At 33.4% G+C, this 17,451-nt stretch overlaps 3 protein-coding genes across 3 annotated transcripts; 1 reads left to right on the top strand and 2 right to left on the bottom strand.

The window, feature by feature from the left end:
• Positions 1 to 9,581: 9,581 nt before the first annotated feature.
• On the bottom strand, positions 9,582 to 10,736 carry HO133_003245 (uncharacterized protein; the record flags this gene model as incomplete). Its single annotated transcript, XM_037294168.1, has 2 exons — positions 9,582 to 9,922; positions 9,983 to 10,736. 2 exons carry the CDS (start codon positions 10,734 to 10,736, stop codon positions 9,582 to 9,584), a joined length of 1,095 nt encoding a protein of 364 aa, XP_037149549.1.
• A 625-nt stretch (positions 10,737 to 11,361) lies between these two features.
• HO133_003244 (uncharacterized protein) lies at positions 11,362 to 13,612 on the bottom strand (the record flags this gene model as incomplete). Its single annotated transcript, XM_037294167.1, has 3 exons — positions 11,362 to 13,213; positions 13,265 to 13,294; positions 13,596 to 13,612. The coding sequence occupies 3 exons, from the start codon at positions 13,610 to 13,612 to the stop codon at positions 11,362 to 11,364; spliced, it is 1,899 nt and encodes a 632-aa protein (XP_037149548.1).
• A 214-nt stretch (positions 13,613 to 13,826) lies between these two features.
• HO133_003243 (uncharacterized protein) lies at positions 13,827 to 17,413 on the top strand (the record flags this gene model as incomplete). Its single annotated transcript, XM_037294166.1, has 9 exons — positions 13,827 to 13,938; positions 14,004 to 14,393; positions 14,477 to 15,017; positions 15,144 to 16,190; positions 16,238 to 16,569; positions 16,799 to 16,959; positions 17,028 to 17,053; positions 17,104 to 17,110; positions 17,159 to 17,413. The coding sequence occupies 9 exons, from the start codon at positions 13,827 to 13,829 to the stop codon at positions 17,411 to 17,413; spliced, it is 2,871 nt and encodes a 956-aa protein (XP_037149547.1).
• Positions 17,414 to 17,451: the final 38 nt, after the last annotated feature.

The following is a 17,451-nucleotide window of genomic DNA, read 5'->3' as shown; positions in this document are numbered from 1 at the left end:
TTATTTCATAACGAGTAAATATCTATAAATTAAATTCATAATCATTTTTTTTAATTAGAGCTGTCGAGTAAATTTAATAAGCGAACTTTTAATAGACGATATTTAAATTCGTTGCTTTTAAATAGCTATAAGATTAAATTTAATAACTCTTTTTTTATTTAAAAGCCCACATTTTATTCTATAATTTAAAAAAAAATCTCAAAATTTTAATAGAAAATAAAAAAGTTATTCTAAAATCAAATAATGTATATCTAATTAGAGCTGTCCGGCTATCGAGCGAACTTTGATAAGCGACATTTAAATTCCTTACGCTTTAATGATTATAAGACTTAATTTAGAAATTCTTTTTTTATCTAAAAGCCCATATTTCGTTCTATAATTTAAAAAAAAATCTCAAAATTTTAATAGAAAAAAAAAGGTTATTCTAAAATCAAACTGTTCGACTGTCGAGCGAACTTTGATAAGCGATATTTTTTTGATAGTTGCGGATGCTAATTTATTTACCCGCGATAACTCAGCCGGTCTAATTAAAAAGCGTAGAGGACTCGAATTTATAATTGACTGCACATATAAATTCAAGATTTTCTAATTCAGCCTTATCTTATTCTTTTATATCAGTACGAGTAAAGGCCTATGAATTAAATTCATAACCATTTTTTTTAATTAGGGCTGTCGAGTAAATTTTGATAAGCGATCTTTATTGAGCGATATCTAAATTCCTTATCTATAAATATCTATAAGACTAAATTTAGTAATTCTTTTTTTATCTGAAAGCCCACATTACGTTCTATAATTTAAACGAAAAATCTTAGAATTTTAATAGAAAACAAAAAAGTTATTTTAAAATCAAATAATGTATATCTGTTTTTTAATCAGGGCTATGGAGCGAACTTTGATATTACGAGCGTACTCTATATCTTTTCTAATATATTATCTAGCTCTACGGTCTATTAAAACCTAGCGTATCTTAATAGAGCTATTTACTACTATCTAATATCTTCTATCTATATAGCTATTCGATATTTATATTAATATTATATCTATATTAGTTCTAATACTATAACTAGATTATTCCACTTACTATATTCGAATTAATAGATAAATTTAAGAAATCTATTAATAGAAGCTTTAGTAAGATATTAAGTTAAGTTATTATATTTCTAGATAAATCTATTATATAGATAATATATTATAAAGAGTATTTATCGAGATAGCGTAACGGTTTTATAATTAGTTAGAGAAATAAAGTAATTATTAAATTAGTTTATTTATATAACTAGTAAATTTAAAGAAATTACTATTTAATTTAATAATTATATAATTAACTCTTTAAGCGAAGTAAAAATATTTAAAAAACGATATTTAAATTATCTATAGTTTTTATAATAGTCTAAATAATCTATAAATTAAAAAAAAAAGTTCTTATAAAATATAATATTATTTTTCGAATTTATAGTAAAGTCTTATAAAAGATATTATAAGAAGTTTTTCTTTTCTCCTCTTCGCTTAATATTTATAATATTAAAGACTTAAAAGAAATAAAGTAACTCTCTTCTTTTTATTTTAAAATTATTATAAATTTCGAATATATAATTAAATAAGATAAATCGAGTTAGTAATCTTTTTACTTAGATATTTAATTATTAATAATTCTTATTATCTAATAATATAGTAGAGAATATTAAGATTATTATAAATCTTTAATAAATTATTAATATTAATTAACTACGCTATTAAATCGATAAGAAGCTTAATTAATTTCTTATTATACTTCGCGATCTCCGCTATTAATAAGATTAGTTTCGAGATATAACTAAGTAATATATTAATTTTAAGATTAAGAAGAATAAGATAGTAAATTAATAAGATAAGGCTTAATAACGCTTAAAGTAAGTTAGTATTAAGATTAAGAAGCTATAAGAATATAATAGAAAGCTTTAATAATAGCTAATAATAATGCGATTAGATATACTTAGAAATTTATAAATTATCTCTAAAATATAAGCGTTAATCTTATTAAAGCTTACTTAAGTTTTACTTCTTATCTATAAAAAAGAGAAGTTTACTAAACTATTAAATTCTCTCTTCTTTATTAATAATAAGAATCTTATATAAAAGAATTAATTAATTAAAATAAAGGAAAAGTTATTAAGTAATAAGAATTACTATTCTATTAAAACGTCTTAGATTATTTATCTTCTATTATATATAAATAGAAAAGCGATCTTTTATACTCTAAATAGAAGATATAGAAATATTATAAATTTTTATATATTAATTAACGAGGTTATAGATTAGCTAGCTAAGATTTATAAAGAGATAAATTATTATAAAAAGATAAGATATAATTATAATTCTCTTTAATAGATAATCTAGCCCTTTAATAGATTTTATATAAAACTTATTAAACTCGATTTTATACTTAATTATAATAAAATCTATTTAAGAAATAATTTAGATATTAAGCTATAAATATATACTCGACTTTACTCTATTTTTATAATCCTTTCTAATTATAAATCTATATCTCTAAGAAATATTAAAAAATATCTTATAGATAATAATAACTTATAGCGTATAGACTATAAACGATATCTAACTCTATCTCTTAATAAAACGATTTTTAAAATTATTATAACTTAAATAAAAAAGATAATTATCGCTATAATCGAGGATTATATATCTTTTACTATTATATCGAATATTTATATCTTAAATATCTTTTAGAGTATATTAAAGATAATAATATAGATTTAAGAGATTTAATATATTTTAATTATAAAAAGATAGATTATATAAGATATAATTATTTAGTATAAAGATAGACTAACGCTAATAAAAAGATCTTATAAAAGATAAGAATTTACGAATTTACTATTAATAACGAATATAAGATAAATCTATTAGTTAACGCTTACGAAGCCTTTAAGAATTTAGAAAATAAATAGCCTCTATTAAAGTTACGATAAGGGGGATCTATAATATATATCTATTAAATACTTCTAATAATTCTTTAGTACGCTATTCTTTTAGAATATAAGTAACGCTATTATTATAGAAATAAAAATATTTACTTTAGAATACTCTTATCGATAGTAAGTATATTAAGATATATATAATTATTAATAAGTCTCTAATTTATAGAGTTTATAAATAATTGCTATTAAAATCGATTTTACTATCGAAATCTAAATCTCTAAAGAATTATAATAATTAAATCGCGAAGAAGCTTATTATCTACTATTTACTTTCGATAATAATAGTAAATAGCTATCGAGAGAGAATATATTCTATACTTATCGCCCCTCTTATATATAATATAATTTTAAGAAAACTATAAATAAATAAATATAAAGTACTTCTCGATATAATAAAAGATAAGATTCTTTTTATATTAGATCGCTATAATTATAACGATAATAAGATCTTAATAATAGAGGATCTCGCTATCTTACTAAATCCGAAATCGAAATTCTCTACTCTATATACTATCTTAAAGAAAAAATCTTCTTTTTAATTTATATATAATAATAACTTAGACTTTACTATTAACTCGAATATCTCTAATAAACTAACTAATAAAAAGAGATTTATATTTACTTTTTAAGATATAAAATAAAAATAAGATATAGATTTATAATTTATTAATATCGTCGAAATTAGTATTATATTATACTATTAATTAACGCGTAATAAGAGAAATCGACTATTTACTCTTATTATAAATAAAATCTATAACTCGCTATTAAAGAAGTTATCTTCTTCGAAGAAATTATATAATTCTTATATATTAGTTAATAAGTTATACTCTTATAACTTAGAAAAGAAGTATAAGAGATATTATAAATCGAATTACTTTATTTAAATTAGCGCTATTAAAGTCGTTAGCCTTAAAGATATTAAAAGAAAACTTCTTATTAAGTATTATAATTATTTAAATATTTTCAATAAAATAAAGATAGATAAACTATTACTATATCGCCTTTATAATTATAAATTAAAATTTATTAAGATTAATATCGTCGATCTATCGAAGAGTTAAGTCTATTCTATATTTAAATATAAGTTAAAATAAATTAAGAAGTATTTAAATAAATATTTAAAAAAGGGCTTTATAATATCTAATTATACTTTATTTATATTCTCTATCTTATTTATTAAGAAATTAAATAAAGATCTACGCTTTTATATAAACTATCGAAGACTAAATATTATTATTAAGATAAATCGATATCTAATTTTATTAATAGACGAGATTCTCGCGAGAATTTAGAATTATAAATATCTTACTTAATTAGATATTATAGTTATATTTAATAAATTATATATATATCTCGATAGTAAGAATTTTATTATATTTATTATCTCTCTCGGCGTATATAAATATTAAATACTCTTCTTCGATTTAATTAATAGCTTGATTATCTATTAATAGTATATAAATAATATTCTATTTAAGTATCTAAACGACTTCTATTAAGTCTATCTTAATAATATTCTTATTTATAATTAATTAAGAAAGAAATATATTATATATATTCGAAAGATTCTTTAGAAGTTATAAGAGATCGAATTATAGATAGATATTCTTAAATATAAATTTTATATCTAAAAGATAAAGTTTTTAAATCTTTTTATTTCGATTAATAGTCTTTAAATAGACTCTATTAAAGTTTAAGCTATTATTAAATAATCTATTCTTATTAATTTAAAAAAGATATAGATCTTTATTAGCTTTTATAACTTCTATTATTAATTTATAAAAGACTTCTTAAAAATTATAAAATTAATAATAAAACTTATAGTTAAGAAAGCGATATTTAATTAATTATCGATCTATTAGAAAGTCTTTTATTTGTTAAAGATAGTTGTTATAAGAGCTTTAATTCTACGCTATTTCGATAGATCGAAGAATATTATACTTAAAACGAACTTCTCTAATTATATTAATAATAATATTCTATTTTAATATAATAACGACGAAGTTTTATACTTAATAGTTTTCTATAGTAAGAATCTTATCTTAATTAAGTATAACTACTAGATCTATAATAAGAAGTTATTAATTATTATTCGCTATTTAAAATATTAGTATTCTAAGTTAGAGTATATTAATATTTTTATTAAAATCTTTATAAATTATAAAGATCTAATATACTTTATTAAAGAAAGAGATCTAAGTCGTCGCTAGACTCGCTATTTAAATATATTATTCGAATTTAATATTAAAATCATTTATTATCTAGAATCTTAAAATATTAAAATTATATATATATAATCGATTCTAAGCTAAATAGTTTTAAGAATAAGCGCTTAAAGTAGTAGTATTAGATAATATTTATACTTAATTATTTAGAACTTAATAATAGCGATATCGAGATATATACTATTAACGACTCTATTTTTTATAGAATAGTTTAAGAAAATAAGACTAATAAGTTATATAATAAGATTTATAAGATAATTATAAAAAATAAGAATAAACTCTATAAAGTTATACTTAATAAGTACTTTATAGAGAATAAAATACTTTATTATAAGAATTGCTTATAGATATTAGAAGATCTATATATTAATATTATTCGCGAAGTATATAATTAGTTTTTATATAAATATCTCGATATAGTTTATATCTATAAGCTATTTAAGTAAGAATATTATTAATAAGATATAAAAGCTATAGTTTCTATCTACGTTTAGAATTACTACGCTTATTATAAATTTAAAATCTCTCGCGATTAAGAATATAGTCTATTATAATTATTATTAATTTCTTAAAAGCGATAATAATAAAATATCTTAATAGACTTTATAATAAGTTTATTTATATTTAATAAATATAACGCTATCTAGATAGCGATAAATTAATTTATTAAGAAATAATATTATATTATATATTTTAATATAGATAAAGAAACTATAATTAAAAAGACGATTAATATATTATTTAAAAAGATCTTTCGCTTATATAACTTATTAACGTTAATAATTTCGAATAGAGGCTCTTAATTTATATCGATAATATAAAAATTCTTTTATAAACGACTTAAAATTAAGGCTAAATTATTAATAATCTTTTATTTTAAAATTAATAGATAGATTAAACGAGCTAACTAGAATATAAAACGTTATTTTTAAATATACTATAATTATATATAAGATAATTAATCTAGATAATTATCTATTACCGAGTTTATTAATAATAATACTATATTCGTAATAATAAATATTCTATTATTCTTTATAAATAAAGGCTTTTATTCTTAAATAAGTTTTAGCTTAAATATTATTAATTATAATATTACTTATAAGCGCCTTAACGCTATTTAAATAAGAGATATTATTAAATATATATAGTAAATTCTTAATTATATTTAAAGTAATATAAATTATATTTAAAAGATTATAATAATCTAGATTAATAAGCGATATTAAAAGATTACTTTTAAAATAAATAATATAATCTTTCTTAATAATAAGAATATTATCTTAAATTAACTATCTTAAAAGCTAGAAAATAAGAGATATAATCTATTTAGAGTAATAGATCTTATAGAAATCTTATATTACTTAAAGCTCTTAATAAATATAAAGATCTATAATATCTTTTATCTTAATCTTTTAACTCTTATATTAATAAATCCTCTATCTAAATAGATTAATTCTTTATTAAAATATATTACTATCGAAAATCAAATCGAATAAATAATAAAGAAGATTCTCGTCTTTAAATTTATTAATAATTATTTTAAATATAAGATAAAATAAAAGAGTTTTAATAAGAATTTTAAATAATATAACTCGAACGATAGCGAATTTGAAAATTATTAAGATATAATTAATAAGTTTTATAAATAATACTTATAAGTAGTTTACTAGCGTTAAATATCTTAGATATCGCATTTTTAAATAAATTAAAACTATTTAATAAATTAAAATTATTCGATATTTTATAATAACTTTATTTTTATATTTATAAAATAATTTTTTAAGCTTATATTATTTTAGAATAATTTTATATTAGATTTATTAAGTCGACTTCTCTTATTAATATAACTTATAATATATTTCGAGACTATATTAGATTATATATAAATCTTATTATTATTATTATTAAATATAATTAATATTAACTAGATAACTTATTATAAAGAGACTTACTTTATTATTATTTAATATTAAATTAAAGTTTAACGCTTATAACTTAATTCGATTCGAGATCTCTTAATTAATTAAGTTATATTATTTTATTAATATTCTTTATACTAAAATATCGATTTAAAAATTATTATTACCTATTAAAGTACTTATAATTACTACTTATCTATTATTCTATTAATTTCTTTTAAATTAAGATCTTTATACTCGCTATATCTTTAGCTAGTAATAACGCTAATATAAAGATTAATATATAAACTCTTATTACTTATATTATCGTCGAGGAAAATCGTAGTATTAAAGATCTCGAATATTAAAAGTTTTTTATTATTTTATTAATTTTCAAGCGAGCGTATATATATACTATTTTTTACTACTCTTTTACTTATTAATTATAAGAGTATAATTCTACGAGTAAAGGCCTATAAATTAAATTTATAATCATTTTTTTAATTAGGGCTATCGAGTAAATAGGTGAGCGATCTTTGGTGAGCGAACTTTGGTGAGCGAACTTTGGTGAGCGATATTTGAATTCCTTGCGCTTTAATAATTATAAGGCAAATTTTTAATGTTCTTAAAAATTCGGAAAGCGCAAATAGCGTTTCAAAATTTAAAAAAAAAATTTCAAATTTTAATAGAAAACAAAAAAGTTATTACTATTGTAAATAACGTATACCTATAATTTGATAAGGGAGGCGCGGGAGGGCGAGATTTTGATGGTTGCGGACGCTAATTTATTTACCCGCGATGACTCAGCTGATCTAACCAAAGAGCGTAGTGACCCTGAATTGATAATTGGCTGCACATACAAATTCAAGGTTTTCAAGCTCAGCCCTACCTTATTCTTTTATATATACTAATAAGAAGAAGGGAATAATATTATAAGCGTACTCTATATCTTCTCTAATATATCATTTAACTCTATAGTCTATTAGGGCCTAGCGTGTCTTGATAAAGCTATCTACTACTATCTAATACCTTCTATCTATATAGCTATTCGGTATCTAGTTATCTTATTCAATATACCTACATTAATACCACATCTGTACCGATCCTAATATTTAGTAAGCGAACGTTGATGAGCGATATTTGAATTCCTTGCGCTTTAATAATTATAAGATCAAATTTTGAAATTTTATTATTATTAAAAAGCGCAAGTTTCGGGCTATAATTTAAAAAAGAAATCTTGAAATTTTAATAGAAAATAGGAAAGTTATTAAAGGGTTAAAAGTAGAGAAAGAGATTTTTGATAATTGCGGACGCTAATTTATTTACCCGCGATGACTCAGCCGATCTAATCAAAGAGCGTAGATCTAATAAATTAATAATTGACTGCACATACAAATTTAAGATTTTCTAGTTTAGTCCTATTTTATTCTTTTATATATACTAATATATTAATATATAAAAGAATAAGATAAAGCTAAGTAGTATATATAAAAGAATAAGATAGAGCTAAACTAGAAAATCTTAAATTTATATATATAGTTAATTATAAATTTAGAATTACTACGCTCTTTAATTAGATCGACTAAGTTATCGCGAGTAAATAAATTAGCGTTTATAACTATTAAACGTTTATAACTATTAAAAAAATAGATATACGTTATTAACATATAGAATAACTTTTTTATTTTCTATTAAAATTTAATTTTTTTTTTTAAATTATAGAACGAAATGTGAGCTTTCAGATAAAAAAAGAATTTTTAAATTTAATCTTATAACTATTAAAGCGTAAGGAATTCAAATATCGCTTATCAAAGTTCGCTCACCAAAGATCGCTCGACAGCCGGACAGCCCTAATCAAAAAACAGGTACACATTATTTAATTTTAGAATAACTTTTTTATTTTCTATTAAAACTTTAAGATTTTTTTTAAATTATAGAACGAAATGTGGGCTTTTAGAGAAAAAAAGAATTCTTAAATTTAGTCTTATAATTATTAAAGCACAAGGAATTCAAATATCGCTCACCAAAGTTCGCTTACCAAAGATCGCTCCTCGATAGCCCTGATTAAAAAAATGATCATAAATTTAATTCATAAGCCTTTACTTGTTATTTCATAATAATTTAATTAAAAACTCGAGAAAAATAAAGTATAGAATAATATTTTAAAAATCTTAGAATTTTTTAATTTTTTTTTAAGATCGAGGTTATATTAGTAGAGTTATATAATAGAGTTTTAATATTTATATCTTATTATCTTATTATATAACTTTATTAATCATCTTCAAGTATTAAACTTCTAAAAGTTCTAAGACTTATATGCTTAATTCTACGCTTTGTTTTAAAATATGTTTTTATTGAATAGTAAATAACAAAGATCAGATTTGGAGATTGCAGATCTTAGTAGGTTGCAAATGCGAGTGAACACGAGTACGAAAACGCTTTACGCCATCTATCTATCCATCCATCCATCCTCTCTACTGCCAACTCGCGTGTGTATACACAGATCCCCCATGCGCAATTTCTTGCTGGTATCGCGGAGCGAAAAAGGCTTTGAAATATTCAACGCTGGCCACATTGCCGTTCAACTGTTGGCTCTGGCCTTCCGCTCTGACCATCTTATAATGATGTTTTGGCCCATGATTTGCAGTATTCTCCGACAACGTGTCTCCAATGATCTGTCGAGCAGAATCCTTCGCTGTCACATCTTCATAGATATGTTGCAATCCGCTACTCGAGGATCTGTGGCCTTGCCCAGAAGTGATTTGTTGTCTCGAGGAGCCGCGATACCCTTCCTCTGCCATGTCGTTGAACGGCTCTAGGATTTATAGCATCAGCAAAGCCACTACGACGGCATTCTTAACTTCATTTGATTTACCTTGTCCTCCTTGTGTCTGCTCAGTGCTGACGTACACGCCGTTGGAACCTTGTCTGAGCGACGTCGCCGGCATAGTTCGCTCTTCGTTGGCTACATTGTCATCCCTGTAGATCTGATTGCCTTGCTTTAGACTGGTCAGCCAGACATCACCGTTGCGATAGTCGATCATCCTCAAAGATATTTCTGGACCTTCATAGTACTGGCAGAACAACCAAAGGGGCAGACTTACCCTATCTCCCTCTTCCACCATAGCAGAATGTCGGTGTGCCCCTTTCTCAGCCATTTCCAGCTTATGAATCCCTTGCCCCAAAAGGTCCGTCTGGGCCACTGAAATACACAGAAGAAGTGCGCTTTTCTCTTTCTCAAGCCTATCGAAGTTGGCCAGGATTTCCTTTTCCTTGGCTGCTTTCAGGATTTTCCAGTATCTCCGAATCGAACCGCGAGAGTAATCTTTTGTCAATTGCTCGAGTGTTGCGGATAGAGTCTTTGCTTGCTCGAGGGTCGCGTTGATATGAGCGTGAACGTGAGTTGTCTGTAGAAGACGATGTTGCTCAACAAGCTGCGCTGTGCTGACGAGCAGCCTAATTTGGTCCGAGTGTTGCCTAATTCTCTCGGGAGCGTCTTGCACTCGTTGACATATTTCAGAGAGGCATGTGGCGATCTTAATGCTGTACACAACAAGCTGCGAAGCACTTGCTAAGAAGCCCACAATCTCTATCCCAGCCATCGATCCTTTATCACGTTCCCGTATCATACTATATTTAATAACTGCGTGACCAAGTCACCCAACATTCCGGTTGTCGCCGATGTGGGCGCTTAGTAGTCTGGGTCGGAGACCTTCGGTATCCAATTGTACAGGGTCAAAGCCCAAGGCGATCAAGGCGATCGCGGATTAGGCCTTGCTGCGCCGGCATTTCAACCTCAAAGGCTAATAGCCAGTAGTGAGCTGCTGAAACCTGAATTGGCAACATCCAACAACATTTTTGTGTGACGTGAAAGATGAACGGCGTACGACAGATTTTGTGTTCGGTTTCCAGGAAGGATGCGGATGCATGTCCGCCTGACTGGGCTTCGCAAGGCTACCAATAGTCTCGACCCCTCCCCCAGGGTTCCCTCGTTCTCTAGCGTGGGCAGGATTGACACCAAAACCAGGCGTCCGGCAACTGATGTTGCATATTCGCTTCTTTGCTCCCACCACTAACTTACGTCACTCCATGGGTACCTTACCTTTACAAAGCCGGTCACTGTGAGGTCAGCTGAGATTCGACCATGCAACCTTTGGGCAGTGCATCGCAGACGAAGGTTACTACGCCGTATACCGAATATACGAATATAGTATTGGGCCAATACCTCACACCCAGAATACACACAGTATCAGATCAGAGCGTCTCCTTCACCGCCAAGTCTTTCAGAAACGTTTCCGGCTCTGGACCAGTATTCTCTATTATCCAGTAGAGAAGATCGATTTTACCATGTATTGACATGCCAAATCTGAGAAGGTAGAATTCAGCTGGAAAATTGACCATCAAACGCGCTCGTCTCGCCGCCTCGTCATGGGTCATTAGCCACGTGAAGGTATCAAAATGGTAATGCCGGAGTGGATTGGATTGAGAAGGGAGACCTTGGAATGCTACAACCAGTTCGTCTTCATGCTGCGATACTTCAAGGAAGAAGTTCTTGAGGGGACTATGGTAGCGACCGCAATAAGCATCCAAGGGGAGGCTAGGCCTTGTATTGGGCACACGACCTTTGTCGAGCTTCAACCTCATTGAAGGTACTAGTGCGAGAGCACTCCTAGCGCTCGCTTTTGCAAGCTCAAGCCAATCATTCCTCTCAGGAAAGTCGAAGACTGTCTCAATCAGGAGTTGCGCGATCCAGTCAGGACAGTCATTCAGCGAATTCGCACTTTGCAACACGACAATTGTGGTCATCGTTTCCGGAAATGCATATACATTGGACGACGAACCTGGCATAAGACCCTCGTGATAGAGACAGAAACGGGAGGCAGCCCCTTTTCCAATGACTGGTAGGTCCATCTGCAACCTTGCGTTGATGCCTTGCTTGCCTATTACACCCGGAAGTTGACAGCGGATCCAACCAAGCCCATAAGCATTCTCTCTTAGCGAGGCGCCGTCGAGGAAGCTGTGGCCTCTGATGAGTGTTGGACACTGCTTAAATGGTGAACCCTCTGTGGATGTTGAACCATGTTGAACCTGATCTTTGACCGCTTCAAGGAACGCTCGGTATAAATGCAGAAGATCATTAACGGTGCTCTTGATGCCAGCGGCACCTTCGAGGAGTGAACCAGTGCCGACCCTTGGTCCCGGAACACGGCATAATGACTGGTCTTCCAGTACGCAATAGCACCTGCCCGCGTTTGCATCATTCGAAACATCAGCCGTTGTGGTTCTTTCCAGGTGAAGCATATCTAATATTCTGTGCCTCAGGAAAGTGCCGAATTCTTGCCCTGACAATGTCTCGATCAAGAGAGCAATCACAGCATACCCGAAGTTGTTGTAAATATAAGAGTCTCGGAATCCTCCTCTCTGCTTCCCATAATTGAACGCCTTGATCGCGTCATGCTTTTCAAGGAGTAATTCGTTGTTGTCTTGGAAAAAGAACGTGTCTGGAGATGCGATTCCTGAACGATGAGACAATAAGTCTGCTATGGTGATCATTCTCCCGATTTCGCCATGCCCATCGCCAAATGCAGGTAACGCTTCTTGAACTGGCATATCCCATTGTGTCGCGCCTTCTTCGACAAGTATGCCGATGGCAGCCGCCGTCAGCGCTTTGGTCATCGAATTGATGTTATACAAAGTGTTTGAATCAGGTAATTTTCCCGACTCAACATCACGATGGCCAAAATTGTCTCTATAAATGACTTGCCCCCGGTGTAAGACGCCGAGCGATAGACCTGACGAACTAGATTCTTCGCATATCTTTTGAATAAGTGGCCTAATGTTCTCTAATCGCTCAATATCCCCTCGCACCTCCGTCTGACGGATCTGACGCGGTGTGGTCACCCTCTCATCCTTGAAGATCTGACTGACGCAAGGTCCAAGCTGCTCTTTGCATTCAATCTTCGCTGCGGTCTCCGTGGGAAGGCCGGTTGCGTCGCTGGCCTCTTCAGAAGACCATACAAGGCCTTCAGTCTCTCTAGGGGACCGACGAGGTACTTCAATCTGTGTGGAGGACGGGATACCCATCACGGTCTCCCCGGAAGACAGCCTACCAATTACTTTAGTGGGTAGAACTTGCACCCTCCGGACGCTCACTCACATGAAAGGTGGATGAAGAATGTGGAGAAAGCTACGGATACAAGCGCTTTCACGTATCACAGGATTTTGCGAGACTTATTCGGCCGCACTCATACCCTGTATCGTCTCATCAAAAGGCTTTTCCTTCAGGATATCAACAGTCAATTTGAACGCATAGGTGTACACCAAACCTTGGAGAATTTGAAAGTGGAGGGTCAATGCTTTTCCATGCGAGGCCGCACATGCAGCAGGAGCGACCCCGCTAGCCCGACCGCCACCTCAGCACCCAAATTCCATACTGACTGATAACTTACGAACGTATCTTACAATTACATTGAAATACCACTAGCTACCGCAGTATACTGTACATTGTGCTTTTCGCCTTGTTCGGTAAGAATCAAGGCTGACGAGAGTAGGCAGCCTGCTGCGCGTGGCTATGGTGAGGTTATTTCCTCGTGGCTATGGGAAGTCCTCCATTCAGTCCTCCCTCCACGAGCGATCACCGAGGCAGTATCTCTTTTCTTTCCTCTCATCTCTACGAAACTTCGAAATCTTTCTACTTCCACGACCTGCGCCCTGTTGTTATGACCACCAGGCAGCGTGCTTCTGCACGTAGAAGAGCATACCGTGATATTAGTGCATGGGGAAATGCACAGCAGATGAATGGTGACATTATCAATGTCTGGCCACGGGCGAGTGAGTACTAGCTTCACTGTTAGATTCCGTCAATCAATTCCTACTTATCCATTGCGCGTTTGTAGCAGCCCCGGAGACTCGTCTCAGCCCCCTGACCCCGAATGAAACCACCTCAATCTGCAGCCTTCCACCAAAGCCGGAATTCTTCAGAGGCCGTGATGACTGTCTGGACAAAATCCGCCGCAAGCTGTCGCCTGAGGGACAGCAATCACCCTCTGAATTGAGTCCATGTCTGATCACAGCAATGGGAGGTATGGGCAAGACTCGGATCGCTCTTGAATATGCACATCGAAACCGCAAGCTCTACGATTGTGTTTTCTGGCTGGGAGCTCAGCAGTTACCCAAGCTTTCGTTCAGCTTTGCTTCGATTGCGGCCGAGCTTGGAATTCCTCACACTGAGCTGATGGGAGATAACCGAAAACACGAACTGGTCAAAGAATGGCTTGAAACGACCGGTAAGACCCCTAAACATAATTGTCAGGATATAGCTGCTGACCGAAAGTAGAAAGAACTTGGCTTTTGATCTTTGACAACGCAGAGTCCTGGGACTCTCTCGAGAGATTCTGGCCAAGCCGAGGCTGCGGTGCGATTATCGTGACAAGCCAAGTTGCTAGCTCTTTTGCGCAGGCGATTAGCTTTCATATCGAACCTACCCCTTTGAGCATCGAGGAAAGTTCGAGGCTCCTGCTCGAGCTTATGCAGTGTAACCAACCCTCGGAGGAAGACATTTTTTCGGCAGAACGTATCTCAGATATGGTCGGAGGGCTGCCAATCGCAATCGCTCACATGGCTGGTTACATGTTTACTTCTAAGACAACCCCCAAAGAACTCCAACAGAGGTTAGAGACTGAGGAAGTATACAATATCTGGCGGAAGGCGACAACGTGTACAATTCCGTTGTATGAGCAGACGCTTGATAGGGTGTGGAGAATCGCCCTCGAAGAGCTTCCGGCTCCCGCGATAGAGCTTCTTTGCGTGATATCGATGCTGAACCCGGACGCAATACCTGATGAGTTGGTTGTCCAATGGGCATCATCGGAATCAGATCCGAGCCTTCAAGAGACAGAAAACGGAACAAGGTTAGTAAATTCACGTTACCAGCAACCATGTTTTTGGCTGAGCCCAAAGCTGAAAACCGAAATTTGTAATCTTTGAATCACTCTGGATTCGTCATCGAAAATCTTGGCTGACGTTCTATACCTCAGTCTGGATGAAATTCGGACAGGTCTGCTTAAAAGACAGCTGGTGGATAGAGGTGAATTCCCCTCGGGGGAGCGATACCTTACTGTACATCGTTCGCTACAGATAAACCTGCGCACCAGCCTGGTAAATGATTACCCGAGAAGACAGCAGGTTTTTGACAAAGCGGTGGCCCTATTACGTGAACTCTTTCCAAGTCAGTCCAAGATTATGACACCAGTCAATCACCATTGGGACGCCTACGAAAAATATCAGCCTCACTTAATGAGCTTGCAAACAATTTTTTGCCAAGCGGGAGGCGGGCTGGAAGGTACTGCCGTCTTTGCAAGTCTCTTATCAGACGAAGCCAACTACTTCTGGGAACGAAATCTTCTCGACGACGGTGTTAGGGCCTCCAAGCTGGCCGTTTCCATCCTCAATGACATGGATCAGCCTGACCCTAATGCCCAGGCTCAAGCATTGTGTCTCCGGGGGGACATAGAGCTTGAAAAGGGCTTCAGTGGGCGGAGGACTGGCCTTGATGTGCTGCTCAAGACACTGGACATACGGAAACGTTACATTGACAAGCCTCCACCAGGTGGGACTCCTGATGAACAGCTGCTTTATGCAAATGCCTGGAACGACTTCGGTTGCGGCTTGCTGGAGTTTGCCGAGTATGCAAAAGCAGAAGAGTACCTCGTCCATGCGTTGGACATCAAGAAGCGCAACACCAACAAGCATGACGAGCCTATGGAATTTGCCGAGGCATACATGAACTTAGCAATGGTACGTTGTTTCCAGAGTAGATATGACGAAGCCAAAACACTGTTGGAAGAGTCCGTGAAGCTGGCAGAGAAGGCCAACGGTCGGCATTCGGCCTGCGCTCAAAATTTCACCTTCTACTGGGCCACCATACTTCTGAATACCAACGATCTGGAAGCAGCGAAAGAAAAGCATGAGGATATCCTTGAAGAACGCAAGGATATTTTCGGTACATTTTCGCTTCGCACTAGACACAGCTACTATGCCTTGGGATCGACTTATCAGAAACTGGGTCAGCTAGAGGATGCAGAGTACGACCCGCTCCTTCTTCGACTCGACTTATGCTGACAGGTCGCAGGGAAATGTTTCGCAATGCTCTGGAATCTCTGGACCGATTTCCTTGTCCTGACGAGTACATAGCAAGGTCGCAGTATAGCTTGGCGCAAGTACTCAAGTCGAGGCATAATCATAATCACGGAGAGGCGACAGAATTAGAAGCGAATGCCAGGAAGCTGCGAGATAGACTGCTTGATCAATACGCACCAAACTCGGAATGGGGAGACACGGATGAGCTGGGCGTTTTTGATTACATGGTATCATACAAGGCAGGACGAACAACGATGGGTCAAGCTCCAGTCAAACTGTTTGATGTTTCAGAAACAGGGATCGACCAGAGCATAGCTGCATTTGGTAAATATGATTCTCAGCTGCATAATCCGCGCTCTCGGAACGAATCATAGCATTTTCTGCGACCAAGAACCTGCACGGCTGCCCACCCTTGTGATAGCCGAGACCGACATTTCCAAGGCCTTGTCCAGTCCGCGGGATGCCGATATCTCTGACAACACAACCCATGGGCACTCTTCTTCAGACCGTGCGCGAGATCGATCCAGCTGATTGGTTCAAATATAAGTACCAGGCGAGGATTTATTTACTTCGGCCTTGATTGTCGTGGTAGCCAATCGCGTTCGACCAAGGCTGAGCGAAATGGTGCTGTGTGCCATCCACACTCTCTGGCACTCGATGATCAACGGAGCCGAAAACATGCACAGTGAGCTGTTCACAAATTTGAGCCGCAAGGTGTGGTCGATCCTTCCAGTCTTTCTGCGGTCCAGTGCCCTAATTTTGTGTCATATTTGTGGGTTCAGGATCGCAAGAGCAACAATCATATCCAGTAACGTTTCCAAAGCCCTCAAATTGAGCAGAAGATTTTTGGTATACAAGGGGTGCGGTAAGTCTTATCCCTGAAGACGCGAGTATATTACTCATGACATATTAGCCCAACTTGTTGATCGCAATGCCAGCCCAGGACAGTAGCCTCAAACCCTTCGACGGCCAGGTGAAATCGAGCCAGGCTAACCTGGCTGATTCCATCAAGTCCACAGCCGAAAAAGACACGCGAATGAAACCGTGGCAAAGCGTGCACAAAGACGGGCAAGCCACGTCACAGGATGGTGATCAAGACGGCGGCGCGAAGATGAATGGCAAAGACGAATACTGGATGACCGAAGGCTCCGTCAATGCTTCGAGCTAGGTACGCTACGCAGCATCGACGCTTAGCCATCATAGCAC

Source organism: Letharia lupina (assembly GCF_014066315.1).
Source record: "Letharia lupina isolate WasteWater1 chromosome Unknown contig_17, whole genome shotgun sequence".
Taxonomy (NCBI): domain Eukaryota; kingdom Fungi; phylum Ascomycota; class Lecanoromycetes; order Lecanorales; family Parmeliaceae; genus Letharia; species Letharia lupina.
This window is presented reverse-complemented; position numbering and strand designations above follow the sequence as displayed.